A 27,569-nucleotide genomic window follows, 5' to 3' on the forward strand; every position below is an offset into this window, starting at 1 on the left:
GTTTTTAACATGCACCGAGCTTTTCGCCTCTATCGAAAAGCAGCCACCGAGGCCGGGATTCGATCCCACATCCTTGGGCCCAGCAGTCTAGCGCCCTAACCACTGCACCACCCTGGCGGGGCCCTTTCACCTAATGTGGTAGCTTACGACTGTATTTTAAGGAGTATGAGGGATTAAATGGAGGTACTAATTAAGGGAGTAATGATTAAGCAAATTGCAAACTTCATGCACACAAATGAGGAACCACAGAGGTGCAGACTGAACGCTGTCGCATCATACCCTTAAAGGGAAATGCGGGGCTAAAGGGTCAACTTTTGAACTGTTGCACCAATTTCGATAAAATTTTTAGGAATGGCTTATCTTCATTTTATTAGAATATATTATATATAAGTTTCATCATCTTACCTCAAATAGAAAAAAGTTGTAGCTGCCCTAATGAGTAAGTATGTCAGCTCAGAAAAACTTATTTCAAAAGTCATGAAGACATATACTAACTGGGCTTAGATAACTTCTAGATAGTTCGTTGTGCAGGATAAGGCCCATTGCGGTTTCTTTAAAGGAGTCATGGCAGTGAAATTATAATTCATTGAAATTTGAGCTCATTCGGTGCAGTAGATATTTAAAAAATTATTTTGAAAGCAGCTTGCTGGTCTGGCAACCGTTGGCCACTGATGTCACAACGGCATATCATCCCCATGTCGTCTGCTATTCACTTCGACTGCATTCTTGTATGCACGGCCCGGCGTGGTGGTGCAGTGGTTCGGGCGCTCGACTACTGCACCCAGAGATGCGGGATCAAATCCCAGTCACGGCAGCCGCTATTCGATGGAGGCGAGAAGCAAGGCGCTCGTGTTCTGTGCGATGTCAGTGCACATTAAAGAACCCCAGGTGGTCGAAATTTCTGGAGCCCTCCACTACGGCATCTCTCATAGCCTGAGTCGCTTTGGGACGTTAAACCCCACAAACCAACCAATCTTGTATGTATGCCGTGCATGGTGTTCTTGGAGTTTTTTTTCTTCAGCAAAAAGATTTTATTTGCATATTCTCTTTTTTCATTGAGAAGCCTTCACTATAATATGTGACGTTAGTGATCCTCTGGGAAGTGGACTTGTTTAAGGCTTCCGCCTAGAGATTGTCAAGGGGGCCGAAATCAATGGGCTCATGCTACATTATTTAGGCACTACAATCAGAAGCATATTATTCGTATGTTATGAGAGTTACCTTGTTTCGGCAATAAGCGCTCCCGCATATCAAAAGCGACATGTCGAATGTTTCCTTTTGCCATGTGCACTCCGAAAGGGGGGGGGGGGAGTTAATGTTGTTTTGCTGATTGTCGAGCTATTGCCCATCGCTCTTTCGTTCCAAAAACTAAGAGGAAAACCCAAACAAGCATACATTGATGCAGAACAGCTTGCGAAATTAGAAGAGCAGACATAACTTTTGAATGAAGTGGTACCTCTTTGAGGTGCTGTTATATGCGCGTGTTAGTCAAACCTAATTATACTCTGCTGGTAAAGCATTTTTGTAAAACTGTTCAGTCTAGCCACGGCCAGCGCATTCTGAAATTGGAATTTCCCAAGTGCACTACTTGATCAATCCAAATAATTGAATATGAGGATATTCAATTCATTATTCAAAATTTTTCATTATCTTCCATGCCCACTTTCATTTTTGAAGTGTGCAAAACTGACCCAGGATAAGTGGTGTAGCCAGGTTATATGTGAGTGGATAATATTAATTTATTCACTCTGACTTGGGCAGGTGGTACTGGCAGCCAATTTGGAACTTTATGCATTCCATCTTTCTCTGTAAAGTCAAATAAAATTTGAGAACAAAGGGGTAGATGGCCCTCTAGCCAGTGGTGTCATGCTCGGGTAACCTGATTGAGCCATTGTTAATCTCCTTTTACCTGCTACCCTTAGGGATGTTGGGCTAGCAGGTCCAAGGGGGTTGCATCAGAAGCATTGGTTGACATCATTGGTTGGAGGGAATCCTTTGAAGGGCATTTGCTGCTTTGTTCTTGTGTTGTATCCAACTGTAGGAAACATGCTTACTACAAAAAGAAGAGTGTGGGGGTTGCGGGGGGGGGGGGGGGGGGTACACTTTTGTCATTACAGTGGGTACACAGAGGCAGATAGCACAGAAAGTAATTTTGGTGGGAACTTTCGTGTTTCACTAACTGAAGCTGTGTTCATTGTAGGTGAAGGCGATGAGCTACCTGGCCAATTTGTTTAGGGAACTTTCCTAAGGTGTGGGATAAATCACCAGCATCCACAGGAGAGCAGTTGAATGGCTACAAAGGACAGTGGCACTGTCTTCTTCGAATATGCGCAAATGAATTTTTTCAGCTGTGAAAATTCTAATTGTAGCTTGTATGAGGAGTGGGCGATGGCCTGCACTCAGGTGGATGCTGATGACTAATTACACCCTTGATTTAGCTGCTAACACTTCTTTTTTTTTATGAATTTGCTTTTAATAACATGGCTGTGCTTTTTTTTTTTTTCCTGAGCACTGTCTTTTTTTTTTTTGTATGCTGCAGCACCTTATGCCTCTTGCTATCAGTTAAGTAGCTCCTAGCAAATCTTTTTTTTTTTATCCTTTGCTGCACTGTCTTTCAGTGGTTACTAAATTTGTTATACCTTGGTATTGTTACTTTCCACTTATTATGATAGGGTCAGGGTATAGCTAAGCTTTTGGCAGAACAAAATGGTGCTCTTTTTCAGATCTCGCCCTTGGTGTCCCCTGATCTAACCAACCCATATCAGAAATGGGCGTGCAGCCGGTGCACATACCTGAACTGGCCACGGTCAAGCAAATGCACTCAGTGCTTGCATGCACGGGGATTGCCGGGCATCGCTCAAGCCAGCCCTCCTCCTCCCAGTCAGCCACAGCAGGCCACCACATCTGCTGAAGAAGAACATGCCAGTGCAGATCTGCGCTCCAAGTGGACATGTACTGCCTGCACTTATGAGAACTGGCCCAAGTCACGGAAGGTTAGCATTTATGCTGCTGTCTTTATGCCGGCTTCCTGCTGATATTCGATTTTTCAGATTTTAGTGAGTATTGATGCTGCATTCAACCAGCTCTTAGCCGACGTGGAAGGTGCTATCATGGATTCAAGCAGATTAAATTGAACAGATTGACATGGTTAGGGCTAGTACTTTTTGTTTTTCATTGTTCTTTCTTGTACCCATTGAGGTAGCCTGCAAAGAATAGTGTGATAATAAGCACATATTTGCGTTAACAGGACATTGGAATTGTCACCCAGGCTTGATGCCCATTGTGTGTGTAAGTGGGATGGGGATGTATGTGGCTGGAGGTGGGAGTGAGGCAGTGGCTGCTGTTGTGCCCTTGGTCTCTGGGCTGTTGTTGCTGAGGGAAATGGCCGTTGCCCTAGCCTTCTTTGCCTCATGCAGGGGGCATCACGTGGCGTGGGTGTGCTTTGCAGTGCGCTAGAGCCAAGGGTGGAAGCACTGCTCCAATTGCTCCATCCTGCTCCAAAATGCAATATTGCTCCAAAACTGCTCCAAACCTTAATGCCATCAAATTTAGCAGAACCTGGTTTTTCTGCTCAGTGGACCTAGGAAACTTTTGTATGTAATGAACTACATGAGTTGTTCTAATGATTCTGCTGTGAAAACAAGCACATACTTCACCATTGAGCCTCTTTGTTAAGAACAAATATGCCAAACCTACATAAGGCAAAAGCATACGTGAAGCTTTATCGATGCCACGAAGGTGCAAATCACTATAAATTTTCTCAAGAGTGTTGGGAAGCCATACAGAGGATATCGTTAACGTGTTGAAGTTAAAGGGGCACCGTGACGTTCGCCAGACCACTAATTCCAGTCGGCCTCTAGGTTCTTTACACCTTCCCAATGCCCGGAAGCCAAATCGTAACAACGAAATCGTAGCGCCTTATATTTTAATTTGCTTCAATAGTCAATGTTTTGGTACCGATGTGAGTGACACATGGCGGCGAAGTTTGTTGACGGATATGACGTTTCCTTCTCGCTTGGGTGCTGCTTTGCTGAGTGATTGAGCATGCACTTTAGATTTTACAATTGAATGTTCAAATTACTATGCAGAAAACAAGTAAAAGGTGTTTTAATTCTGCGTGTGTTCTTGAAGTGCTTGTAAAGATGGGAACTGTAAACTCTGGTAGATAGGTGTTGTCAACTAGCCCTCAAATCCCAAGGTAGCTGACAACGTTCGGATCTCGGAGGTCAGCAAAATCTCTGGACAGTCTGAAATCACGTGGGTGATCGTTTCTGCCGACGCTCCACAGATGGCACAAGTTTTGTCGCCAGCAGGCCACTAACCAGGGAGTTGTCATATAGTCGTTCCCGGCCAATGACCTCCTTGTTGGCCCTGTACAGGTACAGGTAGGCTTCGCCTTAGCTCCTGTACACCATTCCTCCGTCTCCACCTTTCGCACTCGTTCTCGAACTTTCGAACAAGTAGCGCTCGAGTGATCCGCGGCAGCAGCAGTGATGGACACTAGCGGAACACCAAAACGGCGACGCAGATTTGCTGACCGGCGAGTCGGCAAATACTCCCGATACTCCCACAAAGATGGTGTGGAGCAGCGTCTGGTGGGCTAGGCTAGCTTTGGGCAGGCGGAGAAGCCGGTCCTCATAGCACAGCTTTGCAGTGTCGTTACCATGGTAACGACGGTGCCAAAAAGCGCGGCTACAGGTTGAGTTGGGCAGGCAACCATGGTGGATAGCTCCTGATACGTCGGCAAAAAGCTGCATTTCTCTTAGGATGCCCAAGTTGAGCGCTGGGCAAGCGAAATGGTAGAGGGGCTCCTTCTTGCACCGACTCAGACGCGCTGTTCTTTTTTTTCTTCTATTTAGAATTTTACAAACCAAATAACTCTCGTTTCCACGCGCTGAATATGTTGTTTCCAGACCCCTCAACAACTTGATGAAACCCACTTGGCCCCAAAGTTGCAGAAATTCTTAGTTAACTAATTGGGCAGAATGTAAAAATTCTCTGAGGAGCGCTACATGACTGAAACATATATGCCGTTGGTTTCACCAAGCTGCGCTGCACCATTCTTTTTTAATCCTTGGTTCAAGGTATGTGAAACACCTTGTGTATATGGAGATCTTTAGCCATTATGAAGGCAACTCTGGAAGTACTCCTTAACAATTTTTGTAGAGCATGTTTGTCTCCATGCTCAGTCAGTGCACCTCTGCCATAAGCTATTTCAGATTGGCCTGTGAAAATTGCCAGTATTTGTAACTTAAATCTTTGACCACATGACAATTAGAAAATAATTCAAACTCGGTAGAATTTCGGACCTCCTGTGCAAATATGACCGGAAATAGAAGAGGCGGCCTGCAACATTCCGGTTAATTGATATGTTACATGACAATGCTCAATTCTACTGCAAAGTGGTGAAATAATGGGCCCTCGGAGCTGCAAGCCACTACCGCAGAGCTAAGTGGATGAAGGGATAAAATCCCCCTGTATCAAGGGCTTCAATATCGATGCTTGATATGTGAAGCACCCCTGACCCCGTACTCCATTTTCTTCTTACTCAATTTGCCTCCCGGCTGTTACTGTTATTGCATCATTACACGTATATTGTCTTCATTTTCATGCCGCAATGCCATTTCACCAAAACTGTAAACGATAAATGACTTTATGCAGCAATAGACTCTAGTCGCCAAGTTCGTCCAAAGAGGTGTAATGAATTCCAGAAACAAAATTTTTTGCCTTGGTCCCAGTTCTTTTTGTTGTGCTTGGTTATATCTAATATTTTTTTTTTGCAGTCCCAGCGGTTTCGAATGAATAAGGTCTTACTGTATTGCTTGCGCATTCAAGGGGCACATGGTGGGCATGTGCATAGTCTTTATGCACCCGTTGCCATCAACAAAGTTCACATTGTTAGGTGCATTAGTTGTGTGTGGCTACATGGCTGTTTGCTGTATGGAGCTTTTATATAGATGCAGCACAATTGCTACATGGTTGCGCGAGACATCTTGGCACAAATTTGGAGCTTGTGCTCAAATGGTGTTGTGAAAAAAAAAAAATAATAATAAATAAATAAAAATAAGACATGCATAATGCCATTGTTTTTTGTCTGTGCCGGAATAGAAAATGCCCTTTGATTGCACAGATATCATGGCCATCAAATATCTAACATGCATGGAATTCAAAGACCTGCGTGTAGTGTAGATCTGTGTCAAAATTTTGTCCAGCGTGGGTCAATTTAAATTTTCTCCACTTCTTTTTTATCAGCAGATTGTAGATTTGTCTCCCCATTTACCTTTATTTCTTGCTTTAGAAAATTATTTCAGTTAATAGCTAAAGGGTCCCTGAAGGGGGCTCAGAAAAAAAAAGTGGCTATTAAATGCCAGCATCATGTAAAGGAAGTGCTACTGAGCATGCATGTCCCGTACAGGCTCGCAAAATCGAGCTGACAATTTACGAAACATTTAGAAAAATTCCCACTTCTATGCCGTGCGGCGACCTGCAGAGCGAGGCATTCGCCTTAGTTCTTGCGCGTTACATAGTCTTGTACAGGTGAAGTCGAGCAGTGGAGTGCTATTTTTGTTTCTGTAGCGCCACAACGAAGTAGGCAGGGTGCTCACTAAGCCCAGCAGGTGACTGCTGCGCGTCTGCCTTTCTGCTTTTCCCTCTGCTATTTAGCTGTGAAGGGTGAGCAAGTGGCAAAAAAATAAATAATTACGTCAAGCCGGGTTGGCACATAAAGCTTTTGCTGGAGACGCATAGAACCAGCCTGTTCTCGGTATGGTTTTCTCTCCCTCAGGCCATTGTATTAAAAAAACAACAACAACAACAAAAAAAAAAACATATGTTATTTTAATTGCCCGTGTCTCAGGGGCTACATAAGCTAGATGCTAATTGCAGGAGAATGATAGGTGGTTTGATATCTATCAGTTTCATTGGCTTTTCTCGCCCGCGGTGGATCCCCCCTTTCAGTGGGGGCATTGTCGTTGAAAATTGCTGCTGAAAATGCTTGTGCTTGTAGTTGAACAGTCGGCTATATAATCCTTATATGTTCTACTTTTATTCATGTATAATGCTCCCAAAGGTGGTGCTTGAGAACATAATACTGTTTTGTCCAACTTGTTCCTCATTTGAGGGGTGTCACGGTATGTTTGCATTGCAGTGCATCATGTGCAATGCTTCCCGTTCAAAAGGGGATTCACCAGTAGGAAACCGGACTCCTGATCCTGATGACCTGCGAAACACCACCAGTGGAGTGCAGGCTGTTTGCACTGGGGGCAGCAATCGCCTGACTGGAACAAATGAGATTGAGGTGCGTGAATAGATACTCACATGCTGTTTGCCAGCAGTGTGCACTTCCAGCAATGCTGTTTTTTCATCGGTAATGTCTGCTGAATCAGCCAAAACATTTAATCTAGGTATGCAACATTTAGGACTGCCTCTAGATAATGTAACATATCTTTGTTGGTGTGAATTCTTTGTCCGTTCAAATATTTTTTCTGCGAGAATAGCACAATGTTGTAGGGGGGCTGAATAATTCATTTAACTGTTGATGCCTCAATAGCAATCATTATTTGCATAAGGAGTGTGATGAGTGCCGGTATGAGTGTCAGAAACACTGAACAAAGAAAGTCTGCTGTATAAATAGACTGTTTTAGCTTTGTGTCTGCAAAAGCTTTGTGTGCACATCGAGCGCACAGCCTGGCATACACTCACCCTTATGGCGGCAGTTTTAGCTGAGCATCGAGAAGGGTGAAATGTGAGCGAGTCAAAACTATGCTGTGTTGCGAGGAAACTTTTTCTGTCATAATAATGGCAGCGACGGTTGCATTCAGATACAGTTGAACCAGGATATATCGAACCCGAAGGGGATTGTGAAATAGTTCGATATATCAGTAATTCGATATACAGAAATCGGCTTGAGACGCCACTTGCGATCATGAAAAATGATACTGTACTTGTCGCGTAATTGACCCACTCGCATAATGAACTCACCCTCCACTTTTTCATTTCATTTCATTTTTATTTTCTTAAAGACCCTTTTTGAGGGGCATTACATAAGGGGTGGATACAAATTTTGGATGAGATGGTACAAAGTCGTGTTATGATGATAAATAGCTATAGGCTTTTTGTGCGAAGATTATTGGACAGGTTGTTGTTGCAATCTCTTCGGGAAGGCCATTCCAGTCCAAAGCAGCGCGTGAAAAAAATTAGTTTGCGAAGGTGACGGTTCGTGCACGTAGACGGCTGATCTGGAGATGGTGGAGAGTATGGTGAGATATGCGTGCTGGTGGGACCATATAGAGCAGGGTGCAGTTTTGTAGATGGCTGTAAAAAAAAACTTGTGAAATAGTGAAAGACTGGCTATGCGGCGGCGTATCTCGAGGGGCTGTAAACCTGAAAGGGATTTCAGATATGATACGCTGGTGCTGTAATGGTATGGCGAATGAATAAATCTGGCAACGCGGTTCTGCAAAAGTGCTATAGCATTGCTGAGGTAAGCTTGATGTGGGTGCCAAATGGGTGATGCATATTTTAGTTTTGATTTTACAAGTGATTCGTAAGCTAGTAACTTGGCGTGCACGGCAGCATCGCGAAGATGCGTCTTAGAAAACCAAGGGATTTGTTAGCTGAAGAAAGGATATTAGTTATACGAGTTTTCCAGGACAAATCAGCGCACAGTTACGCCTCAGTATTTGTATGATAGCACTGGTATGATAGCACCCTCTCCGGTCGAACCGTTGCGACAGCTCAAATAGCCGGGGCAGAAATCCGAGCATTTTCGCTATTTTCGCTTGCTTGTGAAAGGGCCTTTAGTCAGTGGCATGTCCCTCCGTCTCACTGTCGCATCCACAGCTCATTTATTGGCAGCGCGCCAAGGTGCTGCGCAGCGATAACGTCACAGCGTGTTTACCTTTTTATAGCTCCTGTGGTGACGAACTTGGCAGAGTGCCCGTGATGGCTTGATTGCACAATGCACAAGCCTGATAGCAACTTTTGCCCCCGAGAATATGAAAAAAAAAAGGTGCTAAGGCCGGTTTGCATGCAAGCGATTGAAACTCAGCGAGACGGGTGGCAATGACAGAGCCAAAAAGTTCCAACTTGTTGGAACTGCGTCACCACACAGCTCAAAATAAGTTATTGCTTCGCCGCAGCAGAAATCACGAGCATTTTCGCTTGCATGTGAAACAGCCTTAAACAGCCTTCAGTCAGTGGAGTGTCCCTCTCGCCGTCGCATCCACAGCTCATTTATTGGCAGCACGCCAAGATGCTGCGCAGTGATAGCATCACAGCGTGTTTACCTTTTTACAGCTCCTTTGGTGACGAACTTGGCAGAATGCTCCTGATGGCTTGATTGCACAAGCCCGATAGCAACTTTTGCCCCCGAGAATATGAAAAAAAAAATAAATAAAAAGTGTTAAGGCCGGTTTGCATGCAAGTGATTGAAACTCAGCGAGACGAGTGGCAATGACAGAGCCAAAAAGTTCCAACTTGTTGGAACTGCGTCGCCACACAGCTCAAAATAAGTTATTGCTTCGCAGCAGCAGAAATCGCGAGCGTTTTCGCTTGCATGTGAAACAGCCTTTAGTCAGTGGCGTGTCCCTCCGTCGGTCGTCGCATCCACAGCTCATTTATTGGCAGCGCGCCAAGATGCTGCGCAGCACAGCGTGTTTACCTTTTTATAGCTCCTGTGGTGACAGCGAGCGAACTTGGCAGAGTGCCCATGATGGCTTGATTGCACAAGCCTGGTTCGATTTATCACACGGCGCTTGGGGCGGGCATAGTCCACTGTTCCCTCTCATTCCTTTCGCGCATGGCAAGGCGCACCTTCCAGTGCATGGTGCGGAGTTCGGTATATTGAACGATTGGTGAAATTGAGTTCGGTATACAACACAGCTTTCCTATACTTTTACATGGGAATTTCAAGGGTATACTATTCTGTGAGTTCGATATATAACCAAAATTCGAATTATCTGGGTTCGACTGTACATTGGTTTTTAAGAGTAGGTAACCTTATTCAAGTGAATAAGTAAATGGTGGCATAGAGTTGAAAGCAAATTCATGTAGCGTTGTTGCTATGACAGCAGTGTACACTGTGCAGAGTTAGGCTTAACAGGAAGGGAATTGCCACTTCATCTGAAAAACAAACCAACACCTAGGGTTGAGAATGGGCAATGTGGAAACAGTTGCAGCAATTTAGAGCGAGTTGTCGCTTTGAAGAATGCTGTAACGGCGCATTTGTTCCAAAGTGGGCTCTGCCGTTGTCATCTTGCAAATGTTAACTACTTGAGCTCCGCCTAGGCTGCAGTGCTGACTGTGCATGCGTGCATGAGGCACAGGAACAGGCGCATTTATGTTCCCACAAGCTTAGGCTATCTCTGAACTATTGCCCAGTGTGCATGTAAATCGATCATGTTGGAAGCTCATTTCTTCGGATGGGGCTGGCATTGATTAATTCGGACGGGCTCCCGCAGTGGCGCTGTGTTGGCATTACAAGTGCCCTAGCGAGCTGTTGTCCTGATATTTGTTCTCTGTATACAGTAAAGAATTGTTGATTCCAAAAGTACGAATTATCGAATCGTCCTATAAAAAAAAGAAGTGTCTATTTGTTGAACACCTGTACCATAATTGCCTGCATTTGAGATGAAACACACATGACAACAATGTTTTTCTTTTCGATTTCGCACTGTTGGTGTTGGGAATGTTGAAGGATTTCTCCAAAATTACAAAGGCTACTGCTGCCCTTTTCGCAGTCAGACATGGTCGCTGTTGTGTTTCTTTACATTTGGCCTCAACCCCCCATTTTGAGGAGGCTTCACTGCATGACCAGCGCACAGTTTCAGTCTGCATGGATGTGTCAAGTATGTAGATGTGTAGTGCTGCTGCCATTAGCAATGACGCAGTTGCTGAAGAGGCCGAAGCAAGGAAACAAGGAGCACAATACAATTGCACTAGCTTGAATGCTTATGAATTTGACCCAGCAACTAATTCATGTGGCAGCAGCATGTCATCAGTACTCAGTCATCTGACCAGTGGCAGCTGCTCAGAGACGAGTTGAGGTCATGTTAGGTGAGGGAAAACAATAGTACGGTCTCTTCTTTATGCAAGCCTGCCCAAGAGCTAGAGTTGCAAAAAATGAACAAGCAGTGATTATAAGCAGCTCTTTTCATTACTAACATGACTGGAACTTGTCTGTGACATCACAGCCATCATTTAGCAGTTTAAATGATACTGGAACTGTCTGAGAAAAAGGTTGATTATCAATTATTTATTGGGTGTAGGTGATATTTTATGTGCCTCTGTACTCATGTACACTGCTGTCTTTTGCATGCTTCCAAAGAAAAAAAAAAAAGACGTCCAAAATTTTGGTGTGTCTGCTCCTTAAACATTAGACAGAACCACAATAAATTGCTGCTGTTGGGCTTAAAACAAGCTAGCGGTTTTCACCAAATAAATTTAACTTTCACAAATGGGTTTTGTCAGTTTTGTGGAAACCATTCAGTAATTCGATGTTTGTGCAACTAGGCGTTTTTTTTTTCCACTCCCTTGAAGATCGAATTGACAAAATATTGCTGTAGAAGTTTTCAGGTAAGTTTTGTGGAGTTTGGGGGATTTTTGATACATGTTACAGAAATTTAAAAACTGCCATGATTCTAAATATGGCCGACATTTTGATGTTCTAGTTCTCTTTAAGAGTTATGTGTCGCAATATGTCACGCAACCTCTGCGTGCATGTCACAGTGTATGGCATAAGTGACTTTCATTCCTTTGCTTGCTAGGTTCAGGTGTCTACGGAGGAAAGCCCACCAAGCAACAACTACTTGTGCACTTTGCGGCGCCAGGCACGTGAAATGGATAGACTGTGGCTGAATGCATGCCGAGCTGTCGTGGAAGGGGAGCCTGAGCCCATCAGCCGTTACCTGAGCTCTGGGGGAGACCCTGCGAGGCAGCTGACTCTTCCTGAGGCAGGGCTCTTAGCGCGCACTGCCACCTTTGATGTAGGCTTCACTCTGGCACACATGGCTATTCGCCAAGAGGTAAGGTGACAAGAAACACTTTCAAAGTCACATGCGTTTCTCAAATATTGCCTCTGAGATGACTGTGAGGCTACAAAATAGGAACTTGTGTTCATGCAAAGCCTTGTTTTCTACATGGAATCAAACTCGCAATATATTCTTAGCCACATGTACAGACAAACCCGGATATATCGAACCCGGATATATCGAATTTTGGTTATATCGAACTCACGGAATATCCCCTTGAAAATCCCATGTAAAAGTATAGGAAAGCCGCGTCATATATCGAACTCAATTTCTCCGGTCGTTCGATATATCAAACTCCGCACCACGCACTGGAAAGTGTGCCTTCCCCAAAGACGATCGCATCACCCTCGGCCGTTTGCCACGTGATGTTCTCAAGCCACGCGCGGAAGGAATGAGAGGGTTCGGCAACGGCTGGTCTAGGGCAGGGCTGCGCCCATTCCTCAAAGGGGCGCTCATCTGCGTTATCATTTCCCGCGCGCCAGCACGTGACGTTTGCAAGCCGTGTGCGTGAATGAACCAGAGAGAGCCAGTGGGAACGAGAGGGGAAAAACGCGATAGAGCGAAGTGCAAGGGTGTGACCATTCCTTTGCCGAGCTATCTCTCCCCTTCCTCTCTTCCGGCCTTCGTTCGCAGTAGCACGCGCTACGCATGCGCCAAGCCAGCTCAGCCCCTTTTCAGACATAACGTCGGACGCTTTCTCCAGCGCGTGTTGCGAACCCTCTGCGCGCCGCGGCTAACGTGGCTATGGGTCCGGTGGACGTTAAGAAGCGGCAGATCTCTCTCTCTCTCTTTTTTTTTTTTTGCGAGAGTCGTTCATTCTTATTGTTGCGCTGTAAGCGCGGCGTAGCGTAAGATATGGCGGCTGAGGGAAGTTAAGAAGCGGCAGTTTTTTTTACGGGAGTCGTTTCTTGCATGTATGAGTCAACGAAAGCATGCGGCCAGCTGCGATCATGACACCGGCTTTTAGCATTATTCGCTTCAAACAGCATTTAGCTATCACGCTTTCCAATTATTTTGTGGCAGTGGACTATGCCCGCCCCAAGCGCGACGTGATAAATCGAACCAGGCTTGTGCAATCAGCCATAGGTTCGCTCCCCGCCACCGCAGGAGCTATCTAAAGATAAACACGCCGAGACGTTACATCTTGGCACGCTGCCAAGAAACGAACTGTGGATGAGACGACTGAATCGGAGTGACTCGCGCCATCGACATGCAAGCGAAAACGCCTCGCCGTGGCGACACAGAAACCTTGTTTCGAGCTGCCGCGGTGGCTCGAGCGGCGAGAGGGACGCAGTTCCAACAAGTTGGAAATTTTTCGCTCTGTCGCTGCCGCTCATCGCTGAGATAACTGAATCGCTTGTGAGCGAGCTGGCCTCAACGCTTTTTTTTTTTTTTTCCAAATTCTCGGGTGCAAAAATGCAGGGTGGGTTCATTATGCGAGTGGGTTGATTACGCAACAAATACGGTATCGTTTTTTCGCATCGTAAGTGCCGTCCCAGGCTGATTTCTGTATATCGAATTATCGACATATCGAACTATTTCGCTATCCCCTTCGAGTTCGATATATCTAGGTTTAACTGTATTTGTGCAAATGCAGCACTTCCAGAAGTTGCAAGCAAAATCAAAAACATGATAAAGTTTGTACTGACAAAAAAAAAATTACGTAAAGCAATGATAAGGACAGGATGAAAGGTATTTTTGAGTGTCTCTCTTAAAAAATGAGCACTGTAATGCCCAGTAAGTTCATAGTCCACTAATTTTTAGTCAACATCTTCAGTGCCAGGACTTTACTATAGAGTGGTTCTGTTATACGTGTTTGATGACACACTGCTTTGGTTGTTTTAAGATGTGGAGAGACTTGGAAGAGTGAAAGCTCGTTAAGGGGGGAGGCTACCTTTGAATACCAACTTTGTTGTTTCTTGAGATAATTGAATGAAATTTTCAGGGTAAACTCATGGCACAGCCATTTGAATAACTGCAAAGTTTCATGGAGCTGCGCACATTGGTACTCAAGTTAGAGAAGTATATCAGAATGGTTCACATGGGTTCTTTGTTCCATGCCTGGTGAACTTGCAAAATGTGTTGGCACTATGAAATTCATTATGAAGGTTCCTGAATAGGTACCACAGGGCAAGACTGAGCCCTTTTTTTTTTATTTCCCTGCCGAAACATTTTAGCAGTGCATTGAGGTTAGTGCTACTAATTGGACTTGCATTAGCCTAATTTTGATTGTTTATTGCAAATTCCAGACTCAATAATTTGAAAAAAAATGAGCTTGTCTTGCCCTCGGAAATTTATTCAGGCACACAATAAAAAAAACCAGGTGGGAATCCGATTAGCGGTTCCAGAAATACTGCGGGAATAAGCAACCGTACCATGAAAAAAAATTAATTCTGAGAAAATGGCCCTTGAAGTTTAAAACAGCATTTTCAAGTCTAAAGTCTGTTTTTCACTGCAGCACGTTGTGCCTCCACCTCCCCAATTCCCTCCGACGCGTTATCGCTTGCGATGACAGACGCGATACGGGAGGCCGAGATCGCCGAGGTTGATATGGTCGGTACAGCAGGCACGCTTCAAACGCCGGCTCGTTACGTTGACATGAAAGATACGCAGTTGGAAGTGGCAGCGCTGTCTGTCTAGTAGTGATGTAGCAGAAGCAGCACTAATAGAAGCGTCTCTGCGCCCGTTGGCAACGCTTTTCGCTAACTTCGCGATTCGGACGGCATTCACAGAACGATGACGTATGCAGTGTTTTGAACTTCTTAGCGCGCATCGTGGCTGACCGTGCAATAATCCACAAAGTGCACATAACCGTTCAAAACACGTCACCAGAATTCGTAATGAGCGATGATCACGGCGATCTCAAAATGGTGAAACGTGAAGCGATTCAGCGAGCGCACAAAGAACGCTAGCTCAGTAGGCAGCCGGAGCAGACGACGCGCCGGGGAGGGGCCACCGCGTCAGCGCGTGCAGCAGCCAATAGCAGTCGCGCGATCCCCCGCGTTCTCACGGAGTGCGTGCTTTGTCCAATCACAGCCCGAATTCGAGACGCGGGAAGCTCAACAATCCCTGTGAGGCCCCCAATCACAAGCGAGCCATGCTTCCGCTACGCCGCGGACACCGCCGGCGAAGGCAATATGGAAAAGGTCAAGCATTCACAAACAAAACAAGACCAAGATGGCGGCGTTCGGTTCAGCGGCAGAAAAATGGCGCGTGCACGAAGTTTGGGTACTTTTGCCGTTCGCTCGTGACTCTGGGGCTGCCGCGCCCAGTTGTATATTTAATTTAAACCAGTTCCACGATGAATTAGGCGCTTATAATTATAGGAAAATGTTATAAAGCCGAGATATGTACTTTTTGAAAAGCCGACTTTTTCGTGATTTTTCGACTTTCAAAGCCTGCGTCCCCCCTTAATTTGAACCTCGATAATTAGAACTACATTATTTGGTCCAGCCAAGCTCCATAGAGATCTGTGTACAAAAAAGCCGGTTAATTTGAACGTGGGTCCCCCCTTAATTTGAACCTCGATAATTAGAACTACATTATTTGGTCCAGCCAAGCTCCATAGAGATCTGTGTACAAAAAAGCCCGTTAATTTGAACGTGGGTTGGTTCCCTCACGCATAATTCGAACCACGTGCCCCTTCCCTCCTTAAAAAAAAAAAGAGCATCTCCGCGGAATAACGTCATAGGTAGAGGCAATGCATGTACAAAACGGGGACAGAAGATGAAAGCATGTGAAACCATGGCAGAGTGAGTAAAGCCTGCATGGCGCCATGACCGGCGCGGCGGCTGGCGGCTATGGAGGGTAGGGGTTGGCGGTGGCGGCTGCCTGCGCTCACGCGCAATGTCCAAAACTCTCAACTAAGTGCTCGTTAATTCGAACCCTGTCAATTCGGAAATACGGATAAGCACTGTTGGCGCGGTCCTAGCCAGCGCCTATGAAAAACCATCAGTCGTCAACGAAAGTATGCGATCATCTGTGATTATACGCCAACTTTAGAATCATTCACTTCAAAAGGCGTTCGCTGCTACCTCGCATTCCAATAATTGAGTGACAGTAGACGCCGCCGCCCTCCCCAATCGCCTTTGGCATGATAAAGCAAACGTACTGAAAACTAGGCTTGCACAACTGGACAAGCGCTGGCACTCTAAGTTCACCTCCCCTCTTGCTACAGCAAATATCGAAAGGTAAACATCGGTGCGTAGCATCTTCGCACACTGCCAAGAAATGCATTGTGCACAGTGATGGCAGGAAACGGAGCGACGCGCAACCGGCTGACGCCTTCTTTTTTTTTTTTTTTTTAAATTCTTAGGCAGAAATCGGAGGTGGGTGGGTTCATTATGAGAGCGGGTCCGTTACATGAGTAAATACAGTGAATTTACTGTAATACAAATGGTTTTTTTCATTTTTTTTTAAGGCAAATCGATCATTCGAACATCGGATAACTCAAACTTTTTCCCGGTCCCATCAAGTTCGAATTAACGAGCTTTTACTGTAATAATAAAATATTTTATAGCAACGGTATAATTGAAGGATGTTAAGCAAACTTGACACAGATAAAGTGCAAAAACTGTAGTCATAAAGTTATGGTAAAATTTGCTAGAAAGATATAACTCTTAAAACTTATTTTTCTTCTTGCACATGTCGACTCTTTTCCATAGAAATGGCCATATACACAGCACTGAAGTTAGCATTGCAAAAGAAATGTGTTAAAGAACTGGAATTAAGGTAGAACGAGAGAAAGAAAATGACCACACAGTGTGAAAGAGGCACTGAACAAGGGTAGAGGGGGAGCTTCAGTTCGCAAGCAGAGCCAACGCTTCAACAAGTGGGCTTGTGCGAAGACAAGCCCACTTGTCGAAACGTTGGCTCAACTTGCGAACTAGAACTGGAACTACAGTCGAACCTGGATATATCGAACTCGAAGGGGATCGCGAAATAGTTCGATATATCGATAATTCGATATACAGAAATCGGCTTGGGACGGCACTTACGATGCGAAAAAATGATACCATATTTGTCGTGTAATCAACTCACTCGCATAATGAACCCACCCTCCACTTTCGCACTCGAGAATTTGGGGAAAAAAAGCGTTAAGGCCAGCTCATTCACATGCAAGCGATTAAGTGATCTCAGTGATGAGCAGCAGCGACAGAGAAAAAAATTTCCAACTTGTTGGAACTGCAGCCCTCTGCCGTTCGAACCACCGCAACTCAAAACAAGGTTTCTGTGCGTTTTCGCTTGCATTTCGCACTCGGTTTCAGTTGTCTCATCCACAGCTCATTTCTTGGCAGCGTGCCAAGATGCTGCGCAGCGATAATGTCGAGGGGTGTTTATCTTTTGATAGCTTCTGGGGCGGCGGGGAGCGAACTTGGCAGACTGCCCATAATGGCTTGATTGCACAAACCTGGTTCGATTTATCATGCCGCGCTTGGGGCAGGCGTAGTCCACTGCCTTCAAAATCATTGGAAAGCGTGATACAGTAGCTGTGAATGCTGTTAGAAGCGAAAAATGCTAAAAGCCGGTGTCATGATCGCAGCTGCCCGCGTGCTTTCGTAGATTCATACATGCAAAAATAAACTACTCTCGCAAAAAAAAAAAAAAAAAAATGCAGCTTCATAACGCCATATCTTAAGCTACGCCGCGCGCGCAGCACAACGATAAGAATAGATGACTCTCGCAAAAAAATAAAAAAAAAAAATATCTGCTGCTTCCTAACTTCCGCAGGCGCCATAGCCACGTCAGCCGCCGCGGGAAGATAGTTCGCAACACATGGAGAAAGCGTCCGGCGTTCTGTCTGAAAACGGGCTGAGCTGGCTTGGCGTATGCATAGCGCTTGCTACTGCAAACGAAGGCCGGGAAAGAGGAAGGAGAGAGATAGCTCGGCAGAAGAATGGGCACTTCGCTCTATCGTGTTTTTTCCCCTCTCGTTCCCACTGGTTCTCTCTGGTTCATTCATGCACATGGCTTGCAAACGTCACGTGCTGGCGCGCGGGAAACGATAACCGCAAATGCGCGCGCCTTTGGGGAATGGGCGCGGCGCTGCCCCAGCCGATCTGTCTCCTCTCATTCCTTCCGCGCGTGGCTTGAAAACGTCACGCGGAAAACGGCCACGGGTGATTGCGATCGTCTTTGGGGAAGGCCCACTTTCCAGTGCGTGGTGCGGAGTTCAATATATCGAACGACTGGTGAAATCGAGTTCGATATATGACACGGCTTTCCTATACTTTTACACGGGATTTTCAAGGGGATATTCTGTGAGTTTGATATAACCAAAATTCGATATATCCGGGTTCGATATATCGGGGTTCGACTTAGTATTATATGAGCCTGCAAAATAAACTTCATTTTCTAGGATTTTTTTTTTCTTGATGTGAATTCACTGAAAGCAGAGAAGTTCTAAAGAAATTTTTTTTTATTAAGCGTATTAGCAGGTTGAGCATAGCATTAGGTAGTGACGAATACGCTCCAGGACATCCAAAGGTGGCATGTCGCTGTAAAATTCATGTCGCTAGAGTAGATGCAATGTGCTCTTGCTTCCTGGTTACTGATAACCTTGTCTATAGCTATTCTTTTGTACGTTGAATTATGGATGCAGGCGATCTCTTTCATGATCATGTTCATCCTGTCACGGTGGCTCAGTGGTTAGGGGGCCAGACGACTGAGCCAGGAGACTTGTTTTCGATACTGGCCGCTGCTGCTGCATTTTGATGGAGGAAAAATGTGAGGCACTCATGTGCTGGGCATTGTTAAGGGGTCGAACCCAAGGTGGTCGAAATCATCTGGAGCACTACACTACAGTGTCCTGCATGGCCTGAGTCGCTTTGGGATGTTAGAATCCCATAAATCAACCAATCTCAATCTCCTTCAGTGTTGATATATCCAGGTGCGACTTAGATGTAAATGTCCAGGAGCGGGTCAGGGTCACAGTCATATGCCTCAGCTGTAAAGTCTGCCTTTAACTTCAAACCTCATAGCATTGCTCTTTGCCAGAGTGATGTGTACAGTTTGTCAAAACCATACAGACCAAGGGGTCTGCTTCTCAGCCTTTTAACCGGGTTGGTGCACATCTACAGCATTCACAATCTCAGGTGATGAGAAATATTGTTCTCACTCTTCTCGAGGTTAGATATTTCAGGAGTGTTTGTTTACAGGAGCACTGTCACAGGACTTAGAAGGAAACTCCTTGGGCTGCATGTTTCTGACAAAGACTGGCATACATGCTAAAAATGCTCGTGGTTGCACTTTGCCTGAGAAGTTATGACAGAGGTGAGGGTGTTGTAATTTCATCTGGCTGCTTTATTAGGTAGAGGGCGGCCTTGCATTGCCATGGAGAAAGAGAAGCAAGGGAAGCCACCGTAGCCCACCATCAGTGGCCTTCTTTGCTTCTTCCCTCCCAGGAGGAGCTAAGTTGTAGGTCCAAAATGTCAGGCCACTGAGGATTTTATCGCCTGGCCTGGCGTTCGTCTGTTCTTCATTGTTTTTTTTTTTTTTTTTTTTGTTTCTTTTCATTTGGTGCAAGTTCAGGATTAATGTGGACATCTGAATGTGATTCCATTGGCTTATGGTAATTCTTTTGTGGATTTTGCAGCGTGATGATATTCTGGCCTTGCTGCTGTCCAATTCTGGCATGACTCACCCTGTTGCCAAGCGTGTGCCGTCTGACGTTGGCCGAGATGCTGCCGCTGACATCCGCCGTCATATTACAGCCTCTTTCAAACAGAGGAAGGGACCTTTTTCTTGCTACTTCGTCACCGAATTTGTCACCTTTGCACTGCCAACAGGTGAGGATTTGGTGTCTATTGTGAAGAATAATTCATGCTTGTCACACTTAAGTATTTGGTAATTGCTAGTTCAGTTCAGTTCAGTTTATTACCTTAAGGACCCCCGTGGGGGTATTACATAAGGGGTGGAGTATGCAAAAAAAAAAATAAGTACAATGGTTGCCATGTGGGTTCAACATACAATATGATCTGTTAGTGCTTTGGAAAAGTTGGATGGGCAGGTGATAGCGGCAATGCTGTGGGAAAGGCCGTTCCAATCTAATGCTGCTCGGGGGAAGAAATAGGCAGCGAACGTGGTCGTATGGGTCCGAGGCCGGGCAACTTGAAGAATGTGACCAGTGCGATGCGATATGCGAGCTGGTGATGTGATATAGCCTGCGTAACCGTGGGTGCTGTAAAAGAACTTATGAAACAGGTTTAGGCTGGCAATGCGGCGACGAATAACAAGGGTTGATAAGGCGGATTCTGCTTTTAGAGACGACTTGCTGACTTGGTATGAATAGGTATTGTGGATGAATCTAGTGGCACGGTTCTGGACGGATTCGAGGGCATTTATGAGGTATATTTGATGTGGATTCCATATGGGGGATGCATATTCTAGTTTCGGTCTGATTAGCGATTGGTAAGCCAGGAGTTTAACTTGTTGGGGAGCATGACGTAAGTGGCGTTTCAAAAAGCCTAGTGTTTTATTCGTGGATGATATTACATTAGAAATATGTGTGCGCCAAGATAAATCATGAGATAGCGTGACTCTTAAGTACTTAAATGAGTTAACTGCTTCTATTGGGATTTGAGCTATATTGTACGAAAAAATAAATGGTTTAGTGCGACGGGTGAAGGATACAATCTTGCATTTCTGAGGGTTAAGTGTCATCATCCACAGGTCGCTCCATTTCTGAACGTTAGTTAGGTCAGTCTGGAGGGCTTCTTGGTGGGAAGAGTTATTAATAGTACGATAAATGACGCAATCATCTGCGAACATACGAATGTGACATGATACGTGAAGGGGCAAGTCATTGATGTATATTAAGAATAATAACGGTCCGAGCACTGATCCTTGGGGGACGCCTGAGGTTACTGGAATGTAATCAGAAAATTCGTTATTAACTATGACTAATTGGACTCGTGATAAATCGTAAGTAAAGGACTTGTGATAAATCGACATCTCAGGCAATTCAGATAGATTTCAAATTCATGTTTAGTCATCATCATCATCATCATCAGCCTGATTATACCCACTGCAGGGCGAAGGCCTCTCCCATATCTCTCCACTTAACCCGGTTCTGTGCTAGCTGCATCCACTTGACCCCTGCGAACTTCTTAATCTCATCCGCCCACCTAACTTTCTGCCGCCCCCTGCTACGCTTTCCTTCCCTTGGAATCCAGTTTGTTACCCTCAGCGACCATCGGTTATCCTCTCTTCGCACTACATGTCCTGCCCATGTCCATTTCTTCTTCTTAATTTCCACTAGAATGTCGTTAACTTGGGTTATTTCTCTGACCCACTCTGCACGCTTTCTATCTCTTAATGTTACCCCTACCATTTTTCGTTCCATAGCCCTCTGGGTTGTCCTCAACTTAAGTAGAACTCTCTTGGTTAGCCTCCACGTTTCAGCCCCATAGGTGAGTACAGGCAAGACGCAACTGTTGTATACTTTCCTCTTGAGCGATACCGGTAAGCTGCTAGTCATAATCTGCGAGTGCTTGCCAAATGCGCTCCATCCCAATCTTATTCTTCTTGTTATTTCCTTTTCATGGTCCGGATCTGCGGTTACTACCTGTCCTAAGTAGACATATTCGCCTACTACTTCCAGTATTTCGCTACCTAATGTAAACTGCTGTTCCTTCCCGAGGCTGTTGAACATTACCTTAGTCTTCTGCATATTGATTTTCAAGCCTACCTTTCTACTTTTTCTGTCTAGGTCATCAATCATTGTTTGCAGTTCATCCCCCGAGTTGCTTAGCAAGGCAATGTCATCAGCAAATCGCAGATTACTGAGGTATTCTCCATCTACCCTTATCCCTAACTGCTCCCATTCCAAGTCTCTGAATACTTCCTCTAAACAATTATTTATTTATTATTTATTTATTTATAGGTACTGCGATCTGGTACAGATCATAGCAGGGTGGGAAAAACAAAAAGAAATACAAGCATATAAACGCACTCAAATTCATAAAATTTGCAGGCACTTTTCAAACATTAGTAACGAACTTTGAGTTACAGTCTCGCTATTAAGTTTATTCCATTCCGTAATTGTCCTCGGAAAGAAAGAATATTTAAAACAGTTATTTCGCGCGTTCACAGGGGTTATTGTTAGTGCATGCCTTTGTCTCGTATTATAACCTGAGGAGTAAGTAATATAATTGGAAGTGTTAATATTATAATGACCTTTTACGAGCTGGAAAAGAAACTTTAATCGGCAGATACGATTGCGCTCAGTCACCGAAGGTAATCCACTACGCTTCACAAGCTCGCTGACAGACTCACGGCCATATGAATTAAATACAAACCTAACGACCTTATGCTGTATGCGCTCAAGTTTATGAATGTTAGTTAAGGTGAAAGGGTCCCATATAATTACGGCATATTCTAACAGTGGACGGATGAGGGAGTTGTAAGCTAATAGGCGGACACTGGGCGGAGATGACTTCAGTGAGCGCCTCAAGAAAAAAAGTTTGCGCAGTAAATTAGCTACAACCGCATCTATGTGTTTTGTCCATGAAAGGTTGTTAGTAATCCATAAGCCCAAATATTTATATTCTGTTACCTCCAATAATGATGTGTTGTTAGTACCGTACACAAAATGAAGAGGACTTTTCTTGTGTGTAATTCTCATGAAAACAAGCTGTGAATAGTACTGGGGAGATTGTGTCTCCTTGCCTAACACCTTTCTTTATGGGAATTAATATTTATATTCTGTTACCTCCAATAATGATGTGTTGTTAGTACCGTACACAAAATGAAGAGGACTTTTCTTGTGTGTAATTCTCATGAAAACAAGCTGTGAATAGTACTGGGGAGATTGTGTCTCCTTGCCTAACACCTTTCTTTATGGGAATTTCGTTACTTTCTTTATTCAGAATTATGGTAGCTGTGCAGCCACTGTATATATCTTCCAGCACTTTCACGTATGGCTCGTCTACCCCCTGATTTCGCAATGCCTGCATCACCGCCGAGGTTTCAACTGAGTCAAATGCTTTTTCGTAATCAATGAATGCTATGTATAAGGGCTGGTTATATTCCGAGCATTTTTCTATCACCTGATTGATGGTATGGATATGATCGATAGTAGAGTACCGTTTCCGAAACCCTGCTTGATCCTTTGCTTGATTGCAGTCTAAGGTTGTCCTGATTCTATTAGCGATTACCTTAGTAAATACCTTATACGTAACAGACAGTAAGCTGATTGGGCTGTAATTTTTAAGGTCCTTAGAGTCCCCTTTCTTGTGAATGAGGATAATGTTTGCATTCTTCCATGCTTCCGGTACCGTCGATGACACCAGGCACTGCATATACAGGGTGGCCAGTTTTTCTAGCACGATATCCCCCCCATCCTTCAGCAAATCTGTAGTTATCTGATCCTCTCCAGCTGATTTCCCCCTTTTCATAGTTTCTAGTGCTTTCTTGACCTCGTCCTTCGTCACTGGTGGAACGTCTGACTGTTTTTCCCTACCGCCAATCTCATTACGGTCCTGACTACTTTGGCTACTGTAGAGATCTGTATAGAACTCCTCGGCTACTTTGACTATCTTGTCCATATTAGTGATGACGTTGCCCGCCTTGTCCCTTATCGCATACATCTGGTTTTTGCCTATGCCCAATTTCTTCTTTACAGCATGCTCAATTTTCTCCATGTTATACTTCCTTATATCGGCCACCTTGCGCTTATTGATTAGCTTTGATATCTCGGCCAATTCGATCTGGTCTGTTGGATTGGAAGCTTTCATACTCTGCCGTTTCTTAATCAAATCTTTCGTCTCCTTAGACAGCATACCGGTATCCTCTCTAACTATCCTACCGCCTACTTCTACCGCGCACTCAGTAATGATATCTCTGAAATTATTGTTCCTTGCCTCTAGGGTAATGTCGCCATCCTCAGTTAGAGCTGAATACCTATTCTGTAGCGAGATCCTGAACTCTTCTGCCCTCCCCCTCACCGCTAATTCGTTGATGGGTTTCTTTCTTACTAATCTATTGCGTTCCTTCTTCAGATTTAGGCTAATTCGGGACCTCACCATCCTGTGGTCACTACATCGAACTTTCCCGATTACCTCTACATCCTGCACAATGGCGGGGGTTGAACACATTATGAAGTCGATTTCATTTTTAGTCTCTCCGTTAGGACTTTTCCATGTCCATTTTCGGTTCTTACGTTTGCTGAAGAAGATATTCATGATTCGTAAGTTATTGCGCTCTGCAAACTCAACTAGTAACTCCCCCCTGCTATTCCTAGAACCAATGCCATAGTCACCTACTGCCTTGCCTCCTGCCTGTTTTTTCCCTACCTTGGCATTGAAGTCGCCCATGAGTACAGTATACTGCGTCTTTACTTTTCGCATTGCCGATTCTACATCTTCATAGAAGCTTTCAACGGCCTGGTCATCATAACTACATGTAGGTGCATAGGCCTGTACAACCTTCAGTTTATACCGCTTATTAAGCCTAATTACGATGCCTGCAACCCTCTCATTAATACTATAGAATTCATCTATATTACCCGCTATATACTTATTGGCAAGGAAACCTACTCCTAGTTGTCGCCTCTCTGGTAAACCTCTATAACACAGTACATGCCCATCCTTCAGTACAGTATATGCCTCATTCGGCCTCCTAACCTCACTAAGCCCTATGACATCCCATTTCATGCCCTCTAGTTCCTCTAACAGCACTGCTAAACTAGCTTCACTAGCTAGGGTTCTAGCATTAAACGTTGCCAGGGTCAGTTTCCAATGGCGGCCTGTCCAGCGGAGCCAGGCTTTCTTAGCACCCCCTGCTGCGTCACAGGTCTGACCGCCGCCGTGGTCAGTTGTTCCGCAGCCGCTGGTGACTGAGGGCCGGGGTTTTATGGAGCTTATCATAGGAGGTTGTGGCCAATTACTGCACCAGGGTGGCCAACTCCTGTTCTGGTGAGGGAGTGCGTTGCCGGAGGTGTTCACCGGCATCAGGTCGCACCCCAAACCTGTATATGCAATTCCATCAACACGCGGATATTTTTTTTTTTTTTTTTCTTTTTTTTTTTTTTTGTGTCATCCGGTGGAGAATTGCGCGGCACCGGGATTTGAACCCCGGTCCTCTTGCATGCGAGGCGGATGTTCTACCGCTACGCCACCGCTGCACCTATGCTATGTTGCTATGTCAGCTATGTTTTTAATGCATTTTAGAGCCACTTAATTCATGGCATGTTTTTAGTTAATTCAGACTTGCTCAATGCGCTCTGCATGCAGAAGAACAGCGGCCGACACCGGACGCGTGAGCTGAAAACTTGGCCTCTCCGATCGGTTTATTTGAGCATCATCAAGTCAGACCCAGCTGTGTGCAATTTTAAGTGCTAGTTGGTGTGTTGCCATTTTTTTTTCTTTTTGAGAGGGAGAAAACATTGGATCTTGATCTTAGCTCGTTCCAGAGTTTACCTCACTTTTCGTTGCAGAGACCACCTGCTACAGTGGGGGACCTTGTTAGCTATCTAATTTAAGACGTTGTGGGACCAGTAGTCAGGCGTGTTTCTGAAAAATTAATTGCTTTCGCACTAGAGCTAATGCTTAGAATTTTCAGTTACAGATTCGTAACAGTGTTAATGGCTTCTGTTTGCTGTTTCTCTTACAGATCTTCGTATGTGTGCTTGCTGCTTGCTTAATTACTAATCCTTTAATTTGTGACTGTTATCTTGCGCACACACATAAGCATGTGGTTGTAAACTATGACACTATGAGATGGGCCACCTGACCAAGCCGCATGAATGTGGCCTAGATAGCATGTCTGACTTATGATCTAATGGTCCTTGGTTCAGTTCCCATCTCATTTCTGTAAGACTCCTGTCAACTTGGCTATGTTTTGTGGTCTAGTGATACACTCGAACCCGGATATATCAAACTCTAAGGGTATCGCGAAATAGTTCGATATATCGATAATTCGATATACAGAAATCGGCTAGTGACGGCACTTACGATGCGAAAAAATGATACCGCATTTGTCGCGTAATCAACCCACTCGCATAATATACCCACCCTCTACTTTTGCACCCGAGAATTTGAAAAAAAAAAAAAAAAAAGAAGCGTTAAAGCCAGCTTGCTCGCATGCGAGCAATGAGCGATCTCAGCGACGATGCGGTAGCGACAGAGCGAAAATTTTCAAACTTGGAACTGCGTCCCTCTCGCCGCTTGAGCCACCGCGGCAGCTCAAAACAAGGTTTCTGTGTCGCCGTGGCAGAAATCAGAAATCGCGAGCGTTTTCGCTTGCATGTCGATGGCGCGTCACTCCGTTTTGGTCCTCTCATCCACACCTCATTTCTTGGCAGTGTGCCAAGATGCTGCACAGCGATAGGGCACGTTTATCTTTTGATAGCTCCTAGGGTGACAGGGAGCGAACTTGGCTGAGTGCCTGTGATGGCTCGATTGCACAAGCCTGGTTCGATTTATCACGCCGCGCTTGGAGCGGGCATCATGATTGCAGCAGCTGACCGTGTGCTTTCGTTGATTCATACATGCAAGGATAAATGACTCCCGGCAAAAAAAAAAAGAAGAAAGAAAGAAGAAAAAAAAAAAAAGCCCTGCCGCTTTTTAACGTCCGCAGCTGCCATATCTTATGCTACGCCGCGCGTACAGCACACCGATAAAAATGAATGACTCTCGCAAAAAAAGAGAGAGAGAGAGAGAGAGAGCCACGTCAGCCGCCGTGCGCAGGGGGTTCGCAACACACGCTAAAACGTCCGACGTCTGTCACTGGCTGAGCTGGCTTGGTGCATGCGTAGCGCGTGCTGAAGGAAAGAGATAGCTCGGCAAAAGAATGGGCACACCCACGCACATGGCTTGTAAACGTCATGTGCTGGCGCGCGGGAAACAATAACTGCAGATGCGCACGCCTTCGGTGAATGGGCGTTGGTGCTGCCCAGAGCAGCCGTCGCCGAACTGTCCCCTTATTCCTTCCGCGCGTGGCTTGGGGAAGGCCCACTTTCCAGTGCGTGGTACTGAGTTCGATATATCGAACGACCGGTGAAATTGAGTTCGATATATGACGCAGCTTTACTATACTTTTACATGGGATTTTCAAGGGGATATTCCGCGAGTTTGATATAACCAAAATTCGATATATCCAGGTTTGATATAACCGGGTTCAACTGTATCATACAATCATTGCTCAGCCATATCTCCTGCCAACTAATAACTGCTGAAGGCACGCTCGCGATCTTTTGCTCACAGCACAAATTACTACAACGCCGATGCCATTTTGTCACATTTAGTTTAGGATCATATTTAGGTTAACTGATAATTCCAGTGTTCGTAGTGGTTCATGAAACCCTTTAAAACCCTTGATTTTCAAAATCTCATATTCAAGACCTTGAAAACTCTTGAAAACACGACAGTACTTGGAAGTCCTTGGATTTTAAGCTCAGCTAGGTGTTTTGCGACTCCGGCATGCTGTATGGCTTTATTACATTTTGTCTGGTTACAAGCAACATTAATCCCCAAGATAGTAGAAAATTGTACATCCGTCACTGTAGCTCAGTTGGTAGGAGCACTGGATGCATAATACGGA

General features: G+C 45.0%; 1 protein-coding gene across 5 annotated transcripts in view; it reads left to right on the plus strand.

Annotated features, from left to right (window-relative positions):
• Positions 1 to 27,569, plus strand: part of trbd (ubiquitin thioesterase trabid) — a 67,804-nt gene that overhangs the window by 5,325 nt on the left and 34,910 nt on the right. For 4 of the 5 annotated variants that reach the window (XM_084591240.1, XM_084591239.1, XM_084591242.1 and 1 more), the window contains exons 3-6: positions 2,724 to 2,993; positions 7,148 to 7,297; positions 11,766 to 12,023; positions 19,624 to 19,816. In XM_084591240.1, coding sequence (XP_084447366.1) covers positions 2,724 to 2,993; positions 7,148 to 7,297; positions 11,766 to 12,023; positions 19,624 to 19,816 — 871 coding nt within the window. The remainder of the gene's footprint in view (positions 1 to 2,723; positions 2,994 to 7,147; positions 7,298 to 11,765; positions 12,024 to 19,623; positions 19,817 to 27,569) is intronic. The other variant, XM_084591243.1, reaches the window with a different exon arrangement.

This window comes from Amblyomma maculatum, chromosome 1 (genome assembly GCF_055883805.1).
Source record: "Amblyomma maculatum isolate TAMU_Amacu chromosome 1, ASM5588380v1, whole genome shotgun sequence".
In the NCBI taxonomy this organism is placed as follows: domain Eukaryota; kingdom Metazoa; phylum Arthropoda; class Arachnida; order Ixodida; family Ixodidae; genus Amblyomma; species Amblyomma maculatum.